General features: G+C 39.3%; 1 protein-coding gene across 1 annotated transcript in view; it reads right to left on the bottom strand.

Annotated features, from left to right (window-relative positions):
* Positions 1-808: 808 nt before the first annotated feature.
* syndig1l (synapse differentiation inducing 1-like) overlaps positions 809-19,354 on the bottom strand; it is a 121,381-nt gene continuing 102,835 nt past the window's right edge. The window contains exon 4 of the mRNA XM_061901287.1: positions 809-6,777. Within this exon, the coding sequence (XP_061757271.1) occupies positions 6,619-6,777 (159 nt within the window). The 3' untranslated portion in view covers positions 809-6,618. The remainder of the gene's footprint in view (positions 6,778-19,354) is intronic.

Here is a 19,354-nt window from a genome sequence, read left to right as displayed (position 1 = left end):
TATATATATAGTAATTATATATATTACATATATATATATATATATATAATTATATATTATATATATTATAATTATACATATATATATGTATATATATATATATACATATATATATTTAGTAATTCTATTAGTAAAATTTTCACAAAAAAAACAACTGATATTGTCAAAAATATGTAATGTAATAAATGTAGGGTAAATAAACAAAATAACATACAATTATTGTGCCAATTGCTTTAAAAATAAAACGATTTTCATTATGTTTTATGATGTCTTGTTCATTTATAAATATTCGGAATATAGTAAATCAAATATTGACGGTGGCAATTTTTTTTTGTTTATTTATTCTTTTCTACCTAAAAATAAAATGTGTACAGTATATTAAATAATGTATTGTAATGTTTTTCTTTTATTTTTGTATTAAATATATAAAAAAAATATTTTGAAATATATTTCTTAATAAAGCAATGTGATAGATAATGGTATATGAATATATTTTTAGACTAAACAATATATTAAACAATCATTGATTTTTAAATACATTTGAATATTAAATAATATATTAATTCATACATTGAACCACTCTAATTATATTTTCAACATTCTACAGAAAAACAATGATGTGTATAATGGAAATGAAGTAAAAATACTCTATGAATTAAATAGGACATGCAGCTCTGTTTCTTCTGCATTTGATCACAAGTGCGGCAGTGTGATCACCAGTGGGTGACTCACTGCCCCCCACACCCCACCCACACCCCACCCACACCCCCAGTCAATAATGGGATCTCCTCTCACCCACTGCATGCCCGACACCCGTCTCCATCATGCCAGCATCCTGAGGGGATTGTTGTTGTTTGCTTGTTAGCTTCATGTGGGCATCCCTGATGTAGTAGCGACATGAGCACGTGCTCGTGTGTGTGTGTGTGTGTGTGTGCGTGTGTGCGTGTGTGCAGCAAACCCACCCCCACACTGAGCTAGTGCAATGTTGATGTAAGGACAACACATGCATCTCAATGACTGACTGAGCTACTTCTCACTTTGCCTCGTTTGAATGCGATCCCCCAAAGAAAAACAAATGCAAGCTTTCAAGAAAGAAAGACCCTTGTTTTGGGATTTATTTGTCTTTAAATTTGAAATATGTACACACTGCCGCCACACAGGAATCGTAGAGCATGAATAAATAAAAAATCTGTCATTTATGTGCTCATTGGGATAACAGAGGAGAATGAAAACAAACTCACATTCTGACCTAGCATGAAAAATATAACAAAATACCACACAAATGAGGTGAAATGTTGAGAAATATCACAGTCTCAAATCCATACATCGACATTTTGAATTCCCAAAGAAGACCACATGTTTGCATTAGGGGGAAAAAAATGGCTGCTTAGGAGTGAGTGTGTTGCATTGGAGCGTTCCCTCGTGAAGACTTCTATAGTGGATCGTTTACTCAGCGCCACCAACGCCGCGCCTATTATTGAAAAGAATGTGCTTGTGCTATTTTAGGGCCATGCTCCAGAGACTCCACGTTCCCTCGAAACAAAAAAGAGGCCATTACACGGAGCTAATTGTGCTCCATAAACGTCGGGTATGACGGATGTTGGCGAGCTAAGTACGATGTTGCCTCTAGGGATATCTCGGCGTGAACTCTCACCCACCTGCTTATAATCACAAATAAAGTAACCTCAGTAATGATTAAGCCTTTTCACATGGACTTTTTGATATATTTATTTGTCACTGATTATTGCTTGTTTCTTAAAGCAGTGGTTCTCAAATGGGGGTACGCGTACCCCTGGGGGTACTTGAAGGTATGCCAAGGGGTACGTGAGATTTAAAAAAAATATTCTAAAAATAGCAACAATTCAAAAATCCTTTATAAGTATATTTATTGAATAATACTTTAACAAAATATGAATGTAAGTTCATGAACTGTGAAAAGAAATGCAACAATGCAATATTCAGTGTTGACAGCTAGATTTTTTGTGGACATGTTCCATGAATATTGATGTTAAAGATTTATTTTTTTTGTGAAGAAATGTTTAGAATTAACTTCATGAATCCAGATGGATCTCTATTACAATCCCTAAAGAGGGCACTTTAAGTTGATGATTACTTCTATGTGTAGACATCTTTATTTATAAATGAATCACTTGTTTGTTTTTCAACAAGTTTTTAGTTATCTTTAAATCTTTTTTTTCCCAAATAGGTCAAGAAAGACCACTACAAATGAGCAATATTTTGCACTGTTACACAATTTAATAAATTAGAAACTGATCACACAGTGCTGTATTTTGTTTCTTTATCTCTTTTTTTTCAACCAAAAATGCTTTTCTCTGATTAGGGGGTACTTGAATTAATAAAAAAAATGTTCACAGGACATACATCACTGAATAAAGGTTGAGAACCACTGTCTTAAATCATTGATTCTCTCCTGCAGTAAGGATTATTATAATTTACCTGTTTTTTATTTTATTTTTTTACCTAACTTAGTATCAATCATGCATTTTGGTGCTGTTGTCTAAACACACCTGACGTGAAACTGAATTATTTGCCGTTAAATCTGATGATGTGTCAGAGCGGACATAGACATGCCTCCGAATGTCAACATTGACCTGATTTAGGACTTGTGGTTGGCCCTAGTGTGAATGTTGTCTGTGTATCTGTGTTGGCCCTGTGATGAGGTGGCCATGTCCAGGGTGTACCCCCCTTTCCGCCCGATTGTAGCCGAGATAGGCGCCAACGACCCTCCGTGACCCCAAAAAGGACAAGCGGTAAAAAATGGATGGATGGTTTCCAAACTTTCCGAATTTTAATTTCTTGTAGACAATCTGACCACTGAAGGCTACTTTAGAATGTTTTGTACAGGGCTCTGACGCAGCATGAGGTGGGGACACAACAAAACCAACAGGCCTAAAGATGGAAAAACTCAATATTTGTGGGCCCCCAGTCAATGGGCGGCAGCACACTGCAGGACACATTTGTCTTTCATCACCCCAAAAAGGGAACATCGTGCATGAAAAACAACTGAGGGCTCCTACATATTCTGTGTAGGAAATGTGTTATGTTGAACTTGTACCGGGAGTTGGACTTAAGGGTGGGGTACGAAGGAGTGGACACATTTTGGAGGGGTACACATATACAAGTACACAAAAGATAGAAACAAATAATGTTTGTGATCAGGATCCAAAATAATGTTTGCATTCCCACAAATTGTATGTTATGATGAATAGATTTATGTTGGACTTGTCATGGGAGTAGTATAAGTTTAGGGTGGCGTACCATGAGGTGGGAATGAGTGGTTGGCCAAATTTTGGGGCACACAAGTATAAAAGATGGAAAAACTTTCGATATGTGTGGTCATGATTTAAAAACTAGTTAGCGTTGCCACAAAAGCCCTACACTGGGGTGTACACCTCATTACCGTCAACTTGTGTCTTTCATCAGCCCCAAACAAAACATCTCAGGGCTGACACATATTAAGCATTAAATTGAACTGTTTTATGTTGAACTTGCCAGGGGGATAGGCAGGCTTGTGCAAAATTTGGAATTTCAATTAAATTTATTTTTAAAAAATTCTACTGATTTGGCTTCTCATCAAACAATTCTGAATTAGAAAAATAGAATTGGAACTAAATAGATCCTCATAACACAGTAACAGGAAGATTTGGTCACGTTTACAGGCATGTGATTTGAACTCAATGAAAAAGACCGAAAATAAGCTGGGGGTCTGGTTTTCCAGCAATTGAACATGCAAACATTTGGAAAAAAAAAAAAAGAGCACCATTTAAAGACTATTAGTTTTTAAATAAATGAAAAGTTATCAACAGACTTTACATAAATACATACCCAATTCATCCAAATGAATCATTATGTCTGTTTCAGTCACTGTGTTATTTAGTCACTACAGTAATTATAACTTGTGTTCATAACCACAGGAACCACATGGGTTAGCCTACTCTATTTACAACCTTACTAGTTTTCACTTCACAGCCACAGATGGTTCATCCTGCAATTTACATTATTTACACATTAATTTGGTTCATTCCCACATTACTTTGGCATTTTTACAATGATGCTCTGACATGAGCCTTCCTGTTAAATTTCTGAGCAGCTTGCATTTTCCTTTTTGTTTTTGCTTTAGTGGATTATGCCTTGGACTTTATAGCCAATTTCAGTCTCTTTGACTCCCTCTCCACTTCTAACTGATCCAAATACAAAACTCATAACGAGTACAAACACTTTTTATTCTATTCGCCAACTTCCTTTATCTGAATAGCCATTTGTGATTTATAGCATGAAATAAAAAATATATTGCAGTAATTTTTATGTTTCAAAATTATTCAACTATTCAATGTCAAAATATAAACAGTAGAAATAATGAACAACATGTCAGCTACTATTTTGTTGTAAAACACCAATGAAAATGAAATTTAGCATTTAGACAGGATATACTGGAGCAAAAGTCATCACAAGTCTGCCACAATCATGTGTGTTCTGAAATGTGAATTCCACGTACTCCATGTCGAGAGCAGTTTTGATTTGGGCTTACAAGGTAAACAACTCAAATGAATGTTGAGGGCATTGATTTATCCAGATGCATAAAATTGTCCAAATGTGGCCAAGTAGGCGCATTGTGGGTTTCCTAGACCTCATCTACATCGCTATAAGAAAAATCTAAGGAAGAAAATCCCTCTGCCATCTTCCACTAGTTTTTTTAATATATAAATCACCCGCTTGAATATTCCTTCTTCTCTTCTTCGACTCTCTCGTCATTTGGGATGTGCCTGTCTGTTGTGATTTCCTTTCCTGGTTTGATGACCCGCTCTAACTTGCCTCTGATTGGCCTGTGCTTAATGTTTTGCCCATGACTCATCGTGGTAAACCAACCAACCAATCACTGATTTTCTTATACGTAAACCAACCAATCATCATTGATGTTTCCCATATATTTTGTCCCCTGCCTGTGTAGTTGCTTCCCTACATAGCTTCCATTTTTAAGTTAATCATTTTTAATTGAAACCCATAGTATTTACCACTGGATTATCATTACATTACAGGACAACTGTGGTTGTGGGCAGGTATGGCAAAGAGACGGCTCAAGATTTGAACACACATTGTAGGTCGGAAAAAACAAACAAACGCTAAAAATATTATTTTATATTTTCACAGAGATAAAAAAGACGGATTTCTGACTATAGATGGATAAATCACATGCCTGCGTTTAACAAAGGTTTTGATTCAAATACCAAATCCTACATTACAAACACTCAAATCAAACACAAATTGTTTCTATTTTGAATGCGTTGATCTACCCCAAATGGAATAAGTGGTAGGAAATGGATGGATGGATGATCCAGTAATGCATTCTGGGACATGAACATTTTTATTTACCATTTACCATTTGATTTGAAAGTTAAAACATGTAAATATGCAGTTCTATTTCTAGTTTCCTCCGCCGTGTGGCGGGGCTCTCCCTTAGAGATAGGGTGAGAAGCTCTGCCATCCGGGAGGAGCTCAAAGTAAAGCCGCTGCTCCTTCACATCGAGAGGAGCCAGATGAGGTGGTTCGGGCATCTGGTCAGGATGCCACCCGAACGCCTCCCTAGGGAGGTGTTTAGGGCACGTCCAACCGGTAGGAGGCCACGGGGAAGACCCAGGACACGTTGGGAAGACTATGTCTCCCGGCTGGCCTGGGAACGCCTCGGGATCCCCCGGGAAGAGCTAGACGAAGTGGCTGGGGAGAGGGAAGTCTGGGTTTCCCTGCTTAGGCTGTTGCCCCCGCGACCCGACCTCGGATAAGCGGAAGATGATGGATGGATGGATTTCTAGTTTGGATCCTCATTTTAAAATCAATCAAATTCATAAATAATTAATTTTGCACACATTTGGTGGTATAGGGTGGTAGGGTGGCAGCAAGTAGGGGTGCGGGCGGGCAATCAAGAGGGCAACATTTTGACACCTTCGGGTGCTGGGAACACTTGTACCTCACACTTGTCTGAGGTACAGGTATAAAAGTGTTATTAGACACACAAAAACAAAGCAAACAACATCTGGTATGAGAGGACAGTGTCAGATTTTACAGAAAGACTTTGACAGATGGGTAGTGAGGCATTCCCTAAGATAAAGTGAAACATTTTTGTTAGTTCCCCGGAAACCTGGTGTTTCTTTTGCTTCTTTTTATTAACATTAGAATCCCAGGTGGCAATTGATGACGGCAGACACAAAAGACAACAAAGATGCGTTTCGATTTTTTGTGATCTTAACCTCCGATAGCGCTCACTTCAAGCTTGTTTCCTTTCTTAGAAGTTGACAAAAACAGCCAACAGGAGGAAAGTCCAACAAGGGATGAAGTCAATTGGATGCAAGTTGAGCTCCTACTTGGGAAACAGTAATTCCTCAAAACTTTTCCAAGTCTCAATGAGATGAAAACCTTCCAGTTTGACCCTTTTCCCCAATTGTGTCTGAAAGGAAGTCTGCAGGGAAAAGACAGGAAGGAGGAAGGGAAAACTGTACAGCTAACCCCCCCAAAATACTTTCCTCCAAACGTGCAGCACCAACACTGCTGCTTCTTCTTCTTCTTCTTTTCTCGGGCTCTCCCCAGGGTGGAAGCGAGCAGCCACTATATGTGTCCCGGTTTCGAAAGGTAGGCGATAAGTGCCACCACCACGCCCACGTACACGCCGGTGCCAATAGTGATGGAGAGGGCAGCCAGGAAGAGAGCGCGCCGTGATGCAATGTTGGCCAACGGGAAGTCCCCTTTGTGCACCGCCTTGGTGGTCTGCAAGCAGAACGTCAGAAACATGAAGGCACAAATCAAAGGTCTGCTTAAGTGTCAGCGTTTTGCGACTTGGCAATTACACAAACTGTCTCATGGAAGAAAGTCGGAGGATGAGCCTCCTGACTGATGAGCTGGAAGAAACTCTTCATGCGTGGCATGGCTATTTGTAAAGAAATGTCAAAGACTGCAGCTTGTACTAACAAGCACCCAAAAATGATAAACAACACATACATCATCATCATCATCATTATCATTTGACGCAGAAGCTTCATTGACAACATCATCCAAAGCTAGAAATACAAATATTTTGACAACCACAAATTGTTTTGAACTACTTTAGGACTAACATTGGATCTAAGCCCATATTGCTCTGTAAAGGCCAATTTGAAAACAACAATGGAGGACATGTGTCTCCTGTTTTTACATCTCTGTGTTAAAAAATTGAACCACGCTAACAAAGGAGCAATATTTTATCAGTCAAACTCAGACTGTGGATGTAGCATGTCAAGGAATTCATATTATTTAACCCTGACCACACATTAATTGAGTAGGGTTGACAAACATATGGATACTTTGATATCAAGTCGATACGACATGCAAACATTACATGGATACATGTTTTTTTCAGTTCTATAAGTACATAATACTGAACACTTTTTTCTTGGCGAACCACGTCTAGTCTCCATGTGTGTGTTATGGTTTGCAGAGAGGAGATGACGGCAGACTGACTCCAGGGGTTGGTAATGTCCAAATATTTATTATTATATTACATATATATATATATATATATATATATATATATATATATATATATATATATATATATATCAATCAATCAATGTTTACTTATATAGCCCTAAATCACTAGTGTCTCAAAGAGCTGCACAAACCACTACGGCATCCTCGGTAGGCCCATATAAGGGCAAGGAAAACTCACACCCAGTGGGACATTGGTGACAATAATGACCCAGTGGGACGTCGGTGACAATGATGACTATGAGAACCTTGGAGAGGAGGAAAGCAATGGATGTCGACCGGGTCTAACATGATACTGTGAAAGTTCGATCCATAATGGATCCAACACAGTCGCGAGAGTCCAGTCCAAAGCGGATCCAACACAGCAGCGAGAGTCCCGTTCACAGCGGAGCCAGCAGGAAACCGTCCCAAGCAGAGGCGGATCAGCAGCGCAGAGATGTCCCCAGCCGATACACAGGCAAGCAGTACATGGCCACCGGATCAGACCGGACCCCCTCCACAAGGGAGAGTGGAACATAGAAGAAAAAGAAAAGAAACGGCAGATCAACTGGTCTAAAAAGGGAGTCTATTTAAAGGCTAGAGTATACAAATGAGTTTTAAGGTGAGACTTAAATGCTTCTACTGAGGTGGCATCTCGAACTGTTACCGGGAGGGCATTCCAGAGTACTGGAGCCCGAAATGAAAAAGCTCTATAGCCCGCAGACTTTTTTTGGGCTTTGGGAATCACTAATAAGCCGGAGTCCTTTAAACGCAGATTTTTTGCCGGGACATATGGTACAATACAATCGGCAAGATAGGATGGAGCTAGACCGTGTAGTATTTTATACGTAAGTAGTAAAACCTAAAAGTCACATCTTAAGTGCACAGGAAGCCAGTGCAGGAGAGCCAGTACAGGCGTAATGTGATCAAACATTCTTGTTCTTGTCAAAAGTCTAGCAGCCGCATTTTGTACCAACTGTAATCTTTTAATGCTAGACATGGGGAGACCCGAAAATAATACGTTACAGTAATCGAGGCGAGACGTAACAAACGCATGGATAATGATCTCAGCGTCTTTAGTGGACAGAATGGAGCGAATTTTAGCGATATTACGGAGATGAAAGAAGGCCGTTTTAGTAACGCTTTTAATGTGTGCCTCAAAGGAGAGAGTTGGGTCGAAGATAATACCCAGATTCTTTACCGTGTCGCCTTGTTTAATTGTTTGGTTGTCAAATGTTAGAGTTGTATTATTAAATAGAGTTCGGTGTCTAGCAGGACCGATAATCAGCATTTCCGTTTTTTTGGCGTTGAGTTGCAAAAAGTTAGCGGACATCCATTGTTTAATTTCATTAAGACACGCCTCCAGCTGACTACAATCCGGCATGTTGGTCAGTTTTAGGGGCATGTAGAGTTGGGTGTCATCAGCATAACAGTGAAAGCTAACACCGTATTTGCGTATGATGTCACCTAGCGGCAGCATGTAGATGCTGAAGAGTGCAGGGCCAAGGACCGAACCCTGGGGAACTCCACACGTTACCTTAACGTAGTCTGAGGTCACATTGTTATGGGAGACACACTGCATCCTATCAGTAAGATAAGAGTTAAACCAAGACAGGGCTAAGTCTGACATACCAATTCGTGTTTTGATACGTTCTAATAAAATATTATGATCGACAGTATCGAAAGCAGCGCTAAGATCGAGGAGCAGCAACATAGATGACGCATCAGAATCCATCATTAGCAATAGATCATTAGTCATTTTTGCGAGTGCTGTCTCCGTGGAGTGATTTGCCCTGAAACCGGATTGAAAGGTTTCACATAGATTGTTAGACGCTAAGTGTTCATTTAACTGCTCCGCAACAATTTTTTCGAGGATTTCTGAAATAAAGGGAAGGTGAGACACCGGTCGGTAGTTTACCATGAGGTCAGGATCGAGGTTAGGTCTTTTAAGAAGAGGATGAATAACCGCTTTTTTGAATGCTAGGGGAACAGTGCCCGAGGAAAGTGATAAGTTTATAATATTTAGCACTGATGGACCTAATAATACAAAGAGCTCCTTGATCAGTTTCCCAGGAAGACGGTCAAGTAAACATGTTGTTTGTTTTATTCCATTTACACGTTGTAACAATTCCTCTAATGTTATTTCCTCAAAACGAGAGAAACTATTTTGGAGGGCAGTACCCGCCGTATATACAATCGTGTCAGTGTTAATAGAACCCCGTTGTAGCTGGGACGCATTGTTTTTAATCTCCTTTCTAATGACTTCAATTTTCTTACTAAAGAATTGCATAAAGTCATCAGCTGAGTGGGTGGAGCTACTGGAAGGAGTCCCTTGTTGGGTTAGCGATGCTACCGTACTAAACAAAAATTTAGGATCGTTTTTATTACGGTGGATGAGATTTGAGTAATATTTAGCTTTAGCTAAGGTAAGCATGCGTTTATAAGTTATTTAACCATCACTCCATGCTTGATGGTGCACCTCAAGTTTAGTCGTGCGCCATTTGCGTTCCAGCTTTCTGCATAATAATTTCTGAGCTCTAGTTTCTTCTGTAAACCACGGGGTGCGCTTTTTTGGAGCCTTTTTTAACTTTAGCGGTGCTATGTTATCAATGGTTTCGCGCAGGGCGTCGTTAAAGTTGTTAGTGAGGTTATCAATAGAGCCCACATATTTTGGGAATGGTGCCATTACCGAGGGCAGTAGGTCAGCAAGAGTTGTCGTTGTGGCCGTATTAATGTTGCGGCTGCTATAGCAGTTATTATTATTATTAGTTTGACGAACATGCGTCTGAACCTCAAATTTTATAAGGTAATGATCGGACAATACTTTAGTATACGGGAGTATCGTAACTTTGGAAACGGTGATACCCCTGACAAGCACTAGGTCTATCGTATTACCGTTGCGATGCGTGGGTTCATTTATTATTTGTGTGAGACCACAGCTATCAATTATAGTCTGGAGCGCTACGCACGGTGGGTCCGATGGGGTATTCATATGGATATTAAAGTCCCCCATTATGATTATATTATCGGCGTGTGTCACTAGATCAGCAACGAACTCTGAGAATTCATTGATAAAGTCCGAATAGGGCCCTGGGGGGCGGTAGATAACAGCCAGGTGTAGAGGCAGCGGTGTGACAGACCTCATAGTAAGCACCTCAAACGATTTATATTTATTATTTATGTTAGGACTAGGGTTAAAGTTTTCGTTGTATATTAGTGCGACCCCCCCATCCCTTTTGAGCGGACGGGCAATATGCGCATGTGTAAAGTTAGGAGGACATGCCTCATTTAGCGCAAAAAAGTCGTTTGGTTTAAGCCAGGTTTCACTGAGACCGATGACGTTAAGATTGTTGTCTCTGATAATATCATTAACTAACAACGTTTTGGGAGACAATGATCTTATGTTTAAAAAATCTATATTATAGGTAGTCGGCTGTTTTAGGGAATTTTTGATCAAATTATCCGTAGTAGCAATATTAATAATGTTGTGTTTATTATGCCCAGTGCATTTAGTATAATTACGACCATATCTAGGAATTGATACGACGGGAATTTTTCGATTGTTTGATTGTTGCTTTGATAAACTGCACGCATCATGGTTAGCCACCTCAGTAACGGGGATTTTCCGATTGTTTGTTTGTTGCTTTGATAAACTGCACGAATCATAGTTAGCCACCTCGGTAAAACACATGTCCAACTCTGAAACACTCAAAGCAGAAAAAACTTGTTCTAATTTAACTGACTCCTTACCCAGACCAGTAGTCTTGCATCTTTCATTTAAATGCGGCTGCAGGATGGAGGGAAGTGGTGTTCTGTGGGGATTAGCCTTCTGATTTGTTTTTGGCCCCGCTCGGCATCCGCGTTTCCGATCACACCGCTGGCGTCTGCTCCGTAGACGGCCCCCGCTGCTACTATACTCCCCTGCTTCACAGGCCGCTGGATGTAGCCGCCGCAACACTCCCGTACTAGTCAGCACGTCCAGCAAGCACGCGTCTATCAGTCCAAAACGGCCCGATATGTCCATATCCAGAAGTGTCTGGCGGTCGTACGTGATCACGGAGTGACCACGATGCGAGCCAGCCATGAAGTCTGCAGAACTGTCCGGCATTTCCGCCAAATGTTCTATCCTTAGCAAGAGCTCCGCAATGTCGCAGCCCGTCCGGGCGCCGCCATCTATATATATATATATATATATATATATATATATATATATATATATATATATATATATATATACCATACATATAAAATAATAAAACAAAAATAATATTAACTAAGGAAATGCAGTGTGAACGAGATCCAAGAGTGAGTATGGTGTAAAGCTATGTGCAGGATTTAACTGAAGGGTTTTATCGTAAATATTGGAGGTGAGTGTTTAGAGGAGCGGTGCTGTCCGACAAGGGCAAGGCAGGTATTGTTGTCCAGGGGCGAAAGCGGGGTCGAGAGGCAAAAGCGAGTCGTCGTAGAGCGGGGGCCAGCCAGGAGTCGAGAACCAGGAAGCACGAGGGAAGCAGGGAAGAGCCAAGAGCACACGACACATAGCGTGACTCGGGGATGCACACAGAGAAGGTACAGAAGATTATATTCCGGTGCCTGATGGCAAAATGACCAGGTTTATGAAGGCAGCTCCTTCATACAGGCAGGTGTGCTGATTGCTGGTAAATGATTGCAGCTGATGGCTGCTGCAGGGTGTAGACGCGGATGGCGCGTCCCTGGATGTATGCGGTCGTGTCCCGAGGTGCGAAGCAGAGCGCAAGGATGAGGGCGCATTGCAATGAGTCCTGGCCGTGACAGTGTGAGCAGTTATGAGTCAGCGTAAATAAGTGAATGTGAAAAAAAACAAATAAAGAAAGAAAACTTTTGAAATAATAACATGAATATTGGCATCAAATACATATCATGATTACAAAAAATATCCACCAAATATTTATTTGTTACCAAAACCTGTTTGGGTGCCAACACAATATTTTTTTACAAAGTACATTTTTTTCCCGATTATAAATCTTACTGGAGTAACACTTTAGTATGGAACACATATTCACCATTAATTAGTTGCTTATTAACATGTAAATTAGTGACACATTGGCTCATAATTATTTATTATTAAGTACTTACTAATGCTTTATTCTGCGTGGTCTTATTATACAACCAGTAAGCCATTAACTAGGAGTGTTCCCTCAATAACCTCAGAATTATTGCTTATTAATAACCCTAATCGTAAACCCTAATATGTTCCCCTGGTAACCAAATAACTCTAAATTAAGTTTTTATTACTTTAATAAGCAACTAATTAATGGTGAATATGTTCCCCAGTGTTTTGGCCCCTTATTGTTCCCAGTGTATCAATTCCTTGGAACCGCATCCCATTTTTTTCAACAGTTCCCCTATCGATTCTTCTGGGTTGGAATGATGTCATTGCGCAATGTGCGTAGTGACGTGAGATCGTAAAATGGGCGTACCCGGGCAAAACAAACACTCTAAAGTTGACTACATTTAGCAAGAAAAGATTGCGACGGTGTTACTTGTAATCATCATAAGGCTGCTAGTTCATCAAGAGGAGGAATACCAGCAATTTTCAGAAATATTTGAATACACAGCATGCAATAATTATAAATGAAAGTCGCGTTCAACCGCTCCGATCTCATCCCAGCAGCAGTAACGCTAGCACGTCATCTGAATACAACGGGTACTAACTTGCCGCCTATCATGCTAGCTTCATTATTTGTTTAATTGAAATGAATGCCTTCTCATTTAGATGAGCATGAAGAGAAAGAGATTATGACCGACTACGAGGCGGGCAGTACTCGCTTCAGTTCACGTTGACCGCTAGACAAAGGTCACCGAGCAGTTTTTGATTGATTAATTGAACCTTTTATTAGTAGATTGCACAGTTCAGTACATATTCCGTAAAATTGACCACTAAATGGTAACACCCGAATAATTTTTTCAACTTGTTTGAAGTCGCGGTCCACTTGTTTAAAGTGGCGGTCCACGTAAAACAATTCAAGGTAAGTTTTTGGTCAAAAGCTTGCATGTATTAGCTGCAGTAGGTAGGTGAATGCTCAATTGGAGTCAGGGAAAAAATGTATGTTTTCCTCCAACAGCATTTTCACTCATTTCCATTATGAAGATATAACTCAAAAAATAAATATTGCGCTAAAGTCTGTTAATGTCAGCAACACATTTCAAATGCAAAACTACTATGTGATGTTAACTTATTTCATGCAAAATGAGACATGTAATAGATATATAAGCCTTTTATTTATTAAATCTTGATCATGATAGCTTAGTTTTTGAAACCCCACATTTTCTGACATTTTCAATTCACGCTTTTCATAAACTGCAAACAATAATCATCAAAATTATAATAAATAAAATGCCTGACATATTTCACTTTGCATGCAATAAGTTAATATCACATGTTACAAACTGTTACATTCTTGTGTAACTTCCACATGATTTATTTTGTTAAATTCTTTTTTAATTTCTTATATATATATATATATATATATATATATATATATATATATATATATATATATATATATATATATATATATATATATTTGTTTTTCTTTGCTACATATATGCTTCACAAGAGTAGGCTTTGTAAGGTCATTTTATGTCTAAACTAAACTAAATTGACGCTAATCCACCTTTTCTTTTTTCCCCCAGTAAGAATAAGAGAACTGTTAAGGAACCGAATCGTTGAGCAAAATCCATCCATTTTCTACCGCTTGTCCCTTTTGGTGTCATGGGGGTTTCTGGAGCTTATCTCAGCTGCATTCGGGCAGATGGCGGTGTACACCCTGGACAAGTCGCCACCTCATCGCAGGGCCAACACAGATAGACAGACAACATTCAAACTCACATTCACACACTAGGGCCAATTTAGTGTTGCCAATCAACCTATTCCCAGGTGCATGTCTTTGGAGGTGGGAGGAAGCCGGAGTTCCCGGATAGAACCCACACAGAAAGATCCAGAGCCCGGGATGGAACTCAGGACCTTCGTATTGTGAGTCACATGCACTAACCCCTGTAAAACCGTGCTGCCCCATGTTAATCTCATTTCCCACCCCAAATCAGTATTGACTACTGAAATCTTGGTGATGTGACAACACTCTTCATTTTCATGAGGGTGTAAATGTTAATATCGACATCGCTTAATGCCACAATATTTTTACCCCAAGTCAACAACCCCCTTCATCATCTAAACACTGACACACACACCGTTTCACAATAATTAGCTCATTTGTTTTCATCTATTACCGTCACACAATGTATGATGATAACTTCAAGGTTTGAGGGCAGTTTGTTTGCATAATCATGAAAGCAATCACTGTTTCTCTCGACTCGCAGAGAGAAACATTAATTAGCATTGTCGAGCGATTAGTGGCAATAACGGCAACTCGATTTCAATATCCCCTAAGAACACTACAGGTGTTTCAGTCCTTGCTGTGACCTGTGCAGCAACGAATAAAGACATTTTTAGAAAGAAAGAAGCAGCGAGCTTGCTCCCCAACCATCTAATGGGACAAAGACACCATGGGTCAGTCTGCCATCTGCAAAGTTTGTTACAGCTTTTAATTTATTTGACTGAATTCCTTTTCACAGCAACTCAGAAGGTTTTCTATTGTTTGTCAATATGTCATTGTATAGCGCCGATCTACATTTCTGCCAGGGGGTGCTCGGTGTGTCTGTATTTTGGTATTTTTTGGTACTTTTCTAAGTAAAGGGCACCACAAAAAGTTCATTATTGGCTTTATTTATAACAAACAATCTTAGGGTACATTAAACATATGTTTCTTATTGCAAATTTATCCTTAAATCAAATAGTGAACATACTCAACAACTTGTCTTTTAGTAGTAAGTAAACCAAAAAAGGCTCCTAATTTAGCTGCTGAAATATGCAGTAACATATTGTATCATGTTTTTCATTCTATTATTTTGTCAAAATTATTTAGGACAAGTGGTATAAAATTAATTATGAATATACTTGTTCATTTACTGTTAATATCTGGTTATTTTCTCTTTCAACATGTTCTATCTACACTTTTGTTAGAATGTAATAATCAGTTATTCTTCTGTTGCTTGATACTTTACAGTCGTTTTGGATGATACCACAAATTTGGGTATCAATTCGATACCAAGTCGTTACAGGATCATACATTGGTCATATTCAAATTCCTTATGTGTCCAGGGACATATTTCCTGAGTTTCTGAACATAATATACAATTTTAAAAAACGAAAGATGATTTTGTGATGTTAAAAAATATCGATTAAGTCATAGTAGTATGGACTAGATATGCTATTGTACGTGCTATCATTTCATTGATTGAGACTTTTATTAGTAGATTGTACAGTACAGTACATATTCCGTGCAATTGGCCACTAAATGGTATTTGGGGGTCCACGCTAAACAATTCATGGTATATCATTACAGTGGATGTTAGGTGTGGATCCACCAACGACATTTGTTTATATAGTAGTATCCTGAAAGAGTTGGTGCTGCAGGGAATCTGGTCTGGAGTGATTATGTTATGTTGCGGTGCAAATATTCTTCCAACATGTGTTTGTCATTGTTGTTTAGTGTGGTTTCACTATATGGCACATGTTTATGACAGTGTTGGCATTGTTCATACGGTCACCTGTAGTGTGACGTGTAGGGGAGTTGAGTAATAATGACCTTCATTCGCTCGCATGCAGTGCGTACAAAGTCAAGATGGTTGTGTCATTAATCCATTAGATTAGATTAGATTAGATTAGATAGTACTTTATTTATTCCTTCAGGAGAGTTCCTTTAGGAAATTTAAAATTTTCAGCACGATCCCATTAAAGATTAGACAAACAATACAGGGAGACAGAACAGGATCGCTGACGGGTCTGCCGGCTTCTAGCGCCCCTTACAAAAAAGGTGAGATACAGGTAAACAAGTGGGGGGAGAAAAAAATAGAAGATTAAAATAAAATAAAATAAAGTAAAAAAAAACGGCGAGGAGAGGAGAGGGGGTCCAGACTGAGGCCAAGGGAAAAAAACAACAACTCATAGCCATAGTACACATCCCTCTTACATGTGTGTAAGAGGGAAACATCAAAGAAGACAACAGACATTAAAGACATTAAAGCAGCGAATACAACCAGCCACTTCTACATACAGCTATGAATACAAATTAAAAGAAACATATACACTGTGGTGGCCTCTGCGGTGTTCCACGCCATCGTCTGCAAATTGAAATCTTGGTTAAGCCATGCTTATTACAGGCTAAAGGATTTGTGAGATTCCATCTCGCAAAACTTACCAGACTCGCCACAAAATTCCAAACAAGATTGATTATTCAAAAAATATTCAAAAGACAAAAAAAAAATAAAAAATATTCAAAAGATGCTTCACGGTGGCAGAGGGGTTAGTGCGTCTGCCTCACAATACGAAGTTCCTGCAGTCCTGGGTTCAAATCCAGGCTCGGGATCTTTCTGTGTGGAGTTTGCATGTTCTCCCCGTGAATGTGTGGGTTCCCTCCAGGTACTCCGGCTTCCTCCCACCTCCAAAGACATGCACCTGGGGATAGGTTGATTGGCAACACTAAATTGGCCCTAGTGTGTGAATGTGAGTATGAATGTTGTCCGTCTATCTGTGTTGGCCCTGCGATAAGATGGCGACTTGTCCAGGGTGTACCCTGCCTTCCGCCCGATTGTAGCTGAAATAGGCGCCAGCGCCCCCCGCGACCCCGAAAGGGAATAAGCGGTAGGAAATGGATGGATGGATGGATATTCAAAAGATTGAAAGTTGCCATCAATCCCACGTGGGTGCTAGGCATTGAGATTGGCGCCTATGTGGCAGCGTATGAACAAAGACATGGACAATTCTGAGCTTCTCAACATGGTCCTAATCATTCCAGATCATATAATCTAATCCCAAATAGAGAAACCATTCATTTACAGTTGTCTGAAATGAAGAGCAGCGAGGTGTGTTATTGAGCTATAAAATCAAAGCTTGTCTGCAGTCCAATCTAAGTGCGGGCGGTCGTGGCTAAAACACCAACCATTGCTTCCACATAATTAGCCCGGAAGGATGGAATTAGCGTCTGACAAGATAATTCACTGAGTGCCTTCATGTTCGCGCCTGCTGCTCTCGCTGCTCTCGCTTTAGCAAGTATCCAAATGTTTTACGTGCTTTTAGAACGCTCATTGCAAGTGAGTGACAGTTATTGATTAGTGCCAAAGGAAGATGCAAATCTTGTGTGTTTGACTGATGCTTCTTTCAAATGATTCCCAGTAGGATTGTCATTGCTGGTCTAGGTCTCGCCATGTTGCTGTGTTCGCTGCTGCTGCATATTCTTACATTCATATTATGTTTTTATTCTACATTTATAACACTTCCTGTGCTCTACATAACATGTAAGGGGGGTTCTTTCCTGAACATTTTGCATCAATTATGTTTGACATTTTCAAGCCGCTTCCTGGCGGTCTCTTCAGGATGTGCCGTTTTAGTTAGCGGCCTTATTTATGCGCCTCGAACATCGAATGTGTCTTCTCCTTGTCAGCCATGTTGTAGTTTTTGCACGTTCATGATGGAGTCTACTGACAGATACAACTTTGTATTAAAAAAATGGCAACAGTGGAGGATGCATGTGCATGTACGAGCCAGTTTTCCCCACAACAAGAGGACTTAGAACAAGAAGGAATTGTCGGACTGCAATGGCAGACTCGCGTAAATATTTTCAGGTAAACCTGTACCATATATGGAAATATCCGCTGACGTTACCAATGTAAAAAAAAGGTCACAAAATGGGCAAATTCCAAACGGTTCATTTGGAGAAAGAATAAAGGAAGGCAATGTTGTTTATGGTTTGATTTTGAATTTTTGGGACTTGTAGGTCCATAATAAACAAAAACAGGTACCAATAGTGAAAAAAATTTGGTTTTGCGTAATAGGTCCCCTGTAACTCATGTTGTACACGTTTCATAAGACAATACAATTCAATGAGTATGGTTCCACAACTCATCAAGTGATTACACTAACCTGCACAGTTAAAGTCTATTAACTACAAGATGAAATTAATGGTTTTGTAAAGGTTACATTCCATTAAAATCAATGTTCCAGTCTTGTCTTTTGTCGAGTCCTGTAGGTATTGTGCCTATTACACACCAGCTGTTTGACTGGAAAGTGCATCTGGGTTGTAGTTTCCATTACCAAATTTGGAAGTGTTGAAGTCGCTATGTACAGTAAAGTCACTAGTGCTGATCAGTAGCATGTACATGGCGCACCCAATGTAAATTGGCACCGAGCTAGCGCATTTGTTTTATTGCATTTCTTTTATGTTGGAATGTCACAGAGAAGTTATTTAGTATGTCATTAAAGTTATATTGACATATTTTTTTTCTGTATGTCCACTTTTACAGTATTTAAATTAATACTCTCAAATGGAGGCAACCTATTATCTGTCTCCTAAGCTAACAAGACAAGATGTAGTAGAATAGACTGCTTGTATTAAAAATCTTATATCAGAGATTTCAGATGCAGGTCGATATAAACTGATACCTGTTTTTTACGGAAATTGGACCGATATCTGATATCAATATCCGATTGGGACAATCGTAATTGCAGCCTTATGTTTGCAATGGCAGAGTTTTGATTGATTGATTGATTGATACTTTTATTAGTAGTTTGCACAGTACAGTACATATTCCGTACAATTGACCACTAAATGGTAACACCCGAATAAGTTTTTCAACTTGTTTAAGTCGGGGTCCACGTTAATCAATTCATGGTAATGGATCTCATTGTATTGTGTTTGTTTTAGGCTAGACCTCTAAACAAGTTATTGTTTGTGGGTGAATTAAC

Source organism: Nerophis ophidion, linkage group LG05 (assembly GCF_033978795.1).
Source record: "Nerophis ophidion isolate RoL-2023_Sa linkage group LG05, RoL_Noph_v1.0, whole genome shotgun sequence".
Classification (NCBI taxonomy): domain Eukaryota; kingdom Metazoa; phylum Chordata; class Actinopteri; order Syngnathiformes; family Syngnathidae; genus Nerophis; species Nerophis ophidion.
Note: the sequence above shows the minus strand (reverse complement) of the source record. Positions and strands in the feature narration are given on the sequence as shown.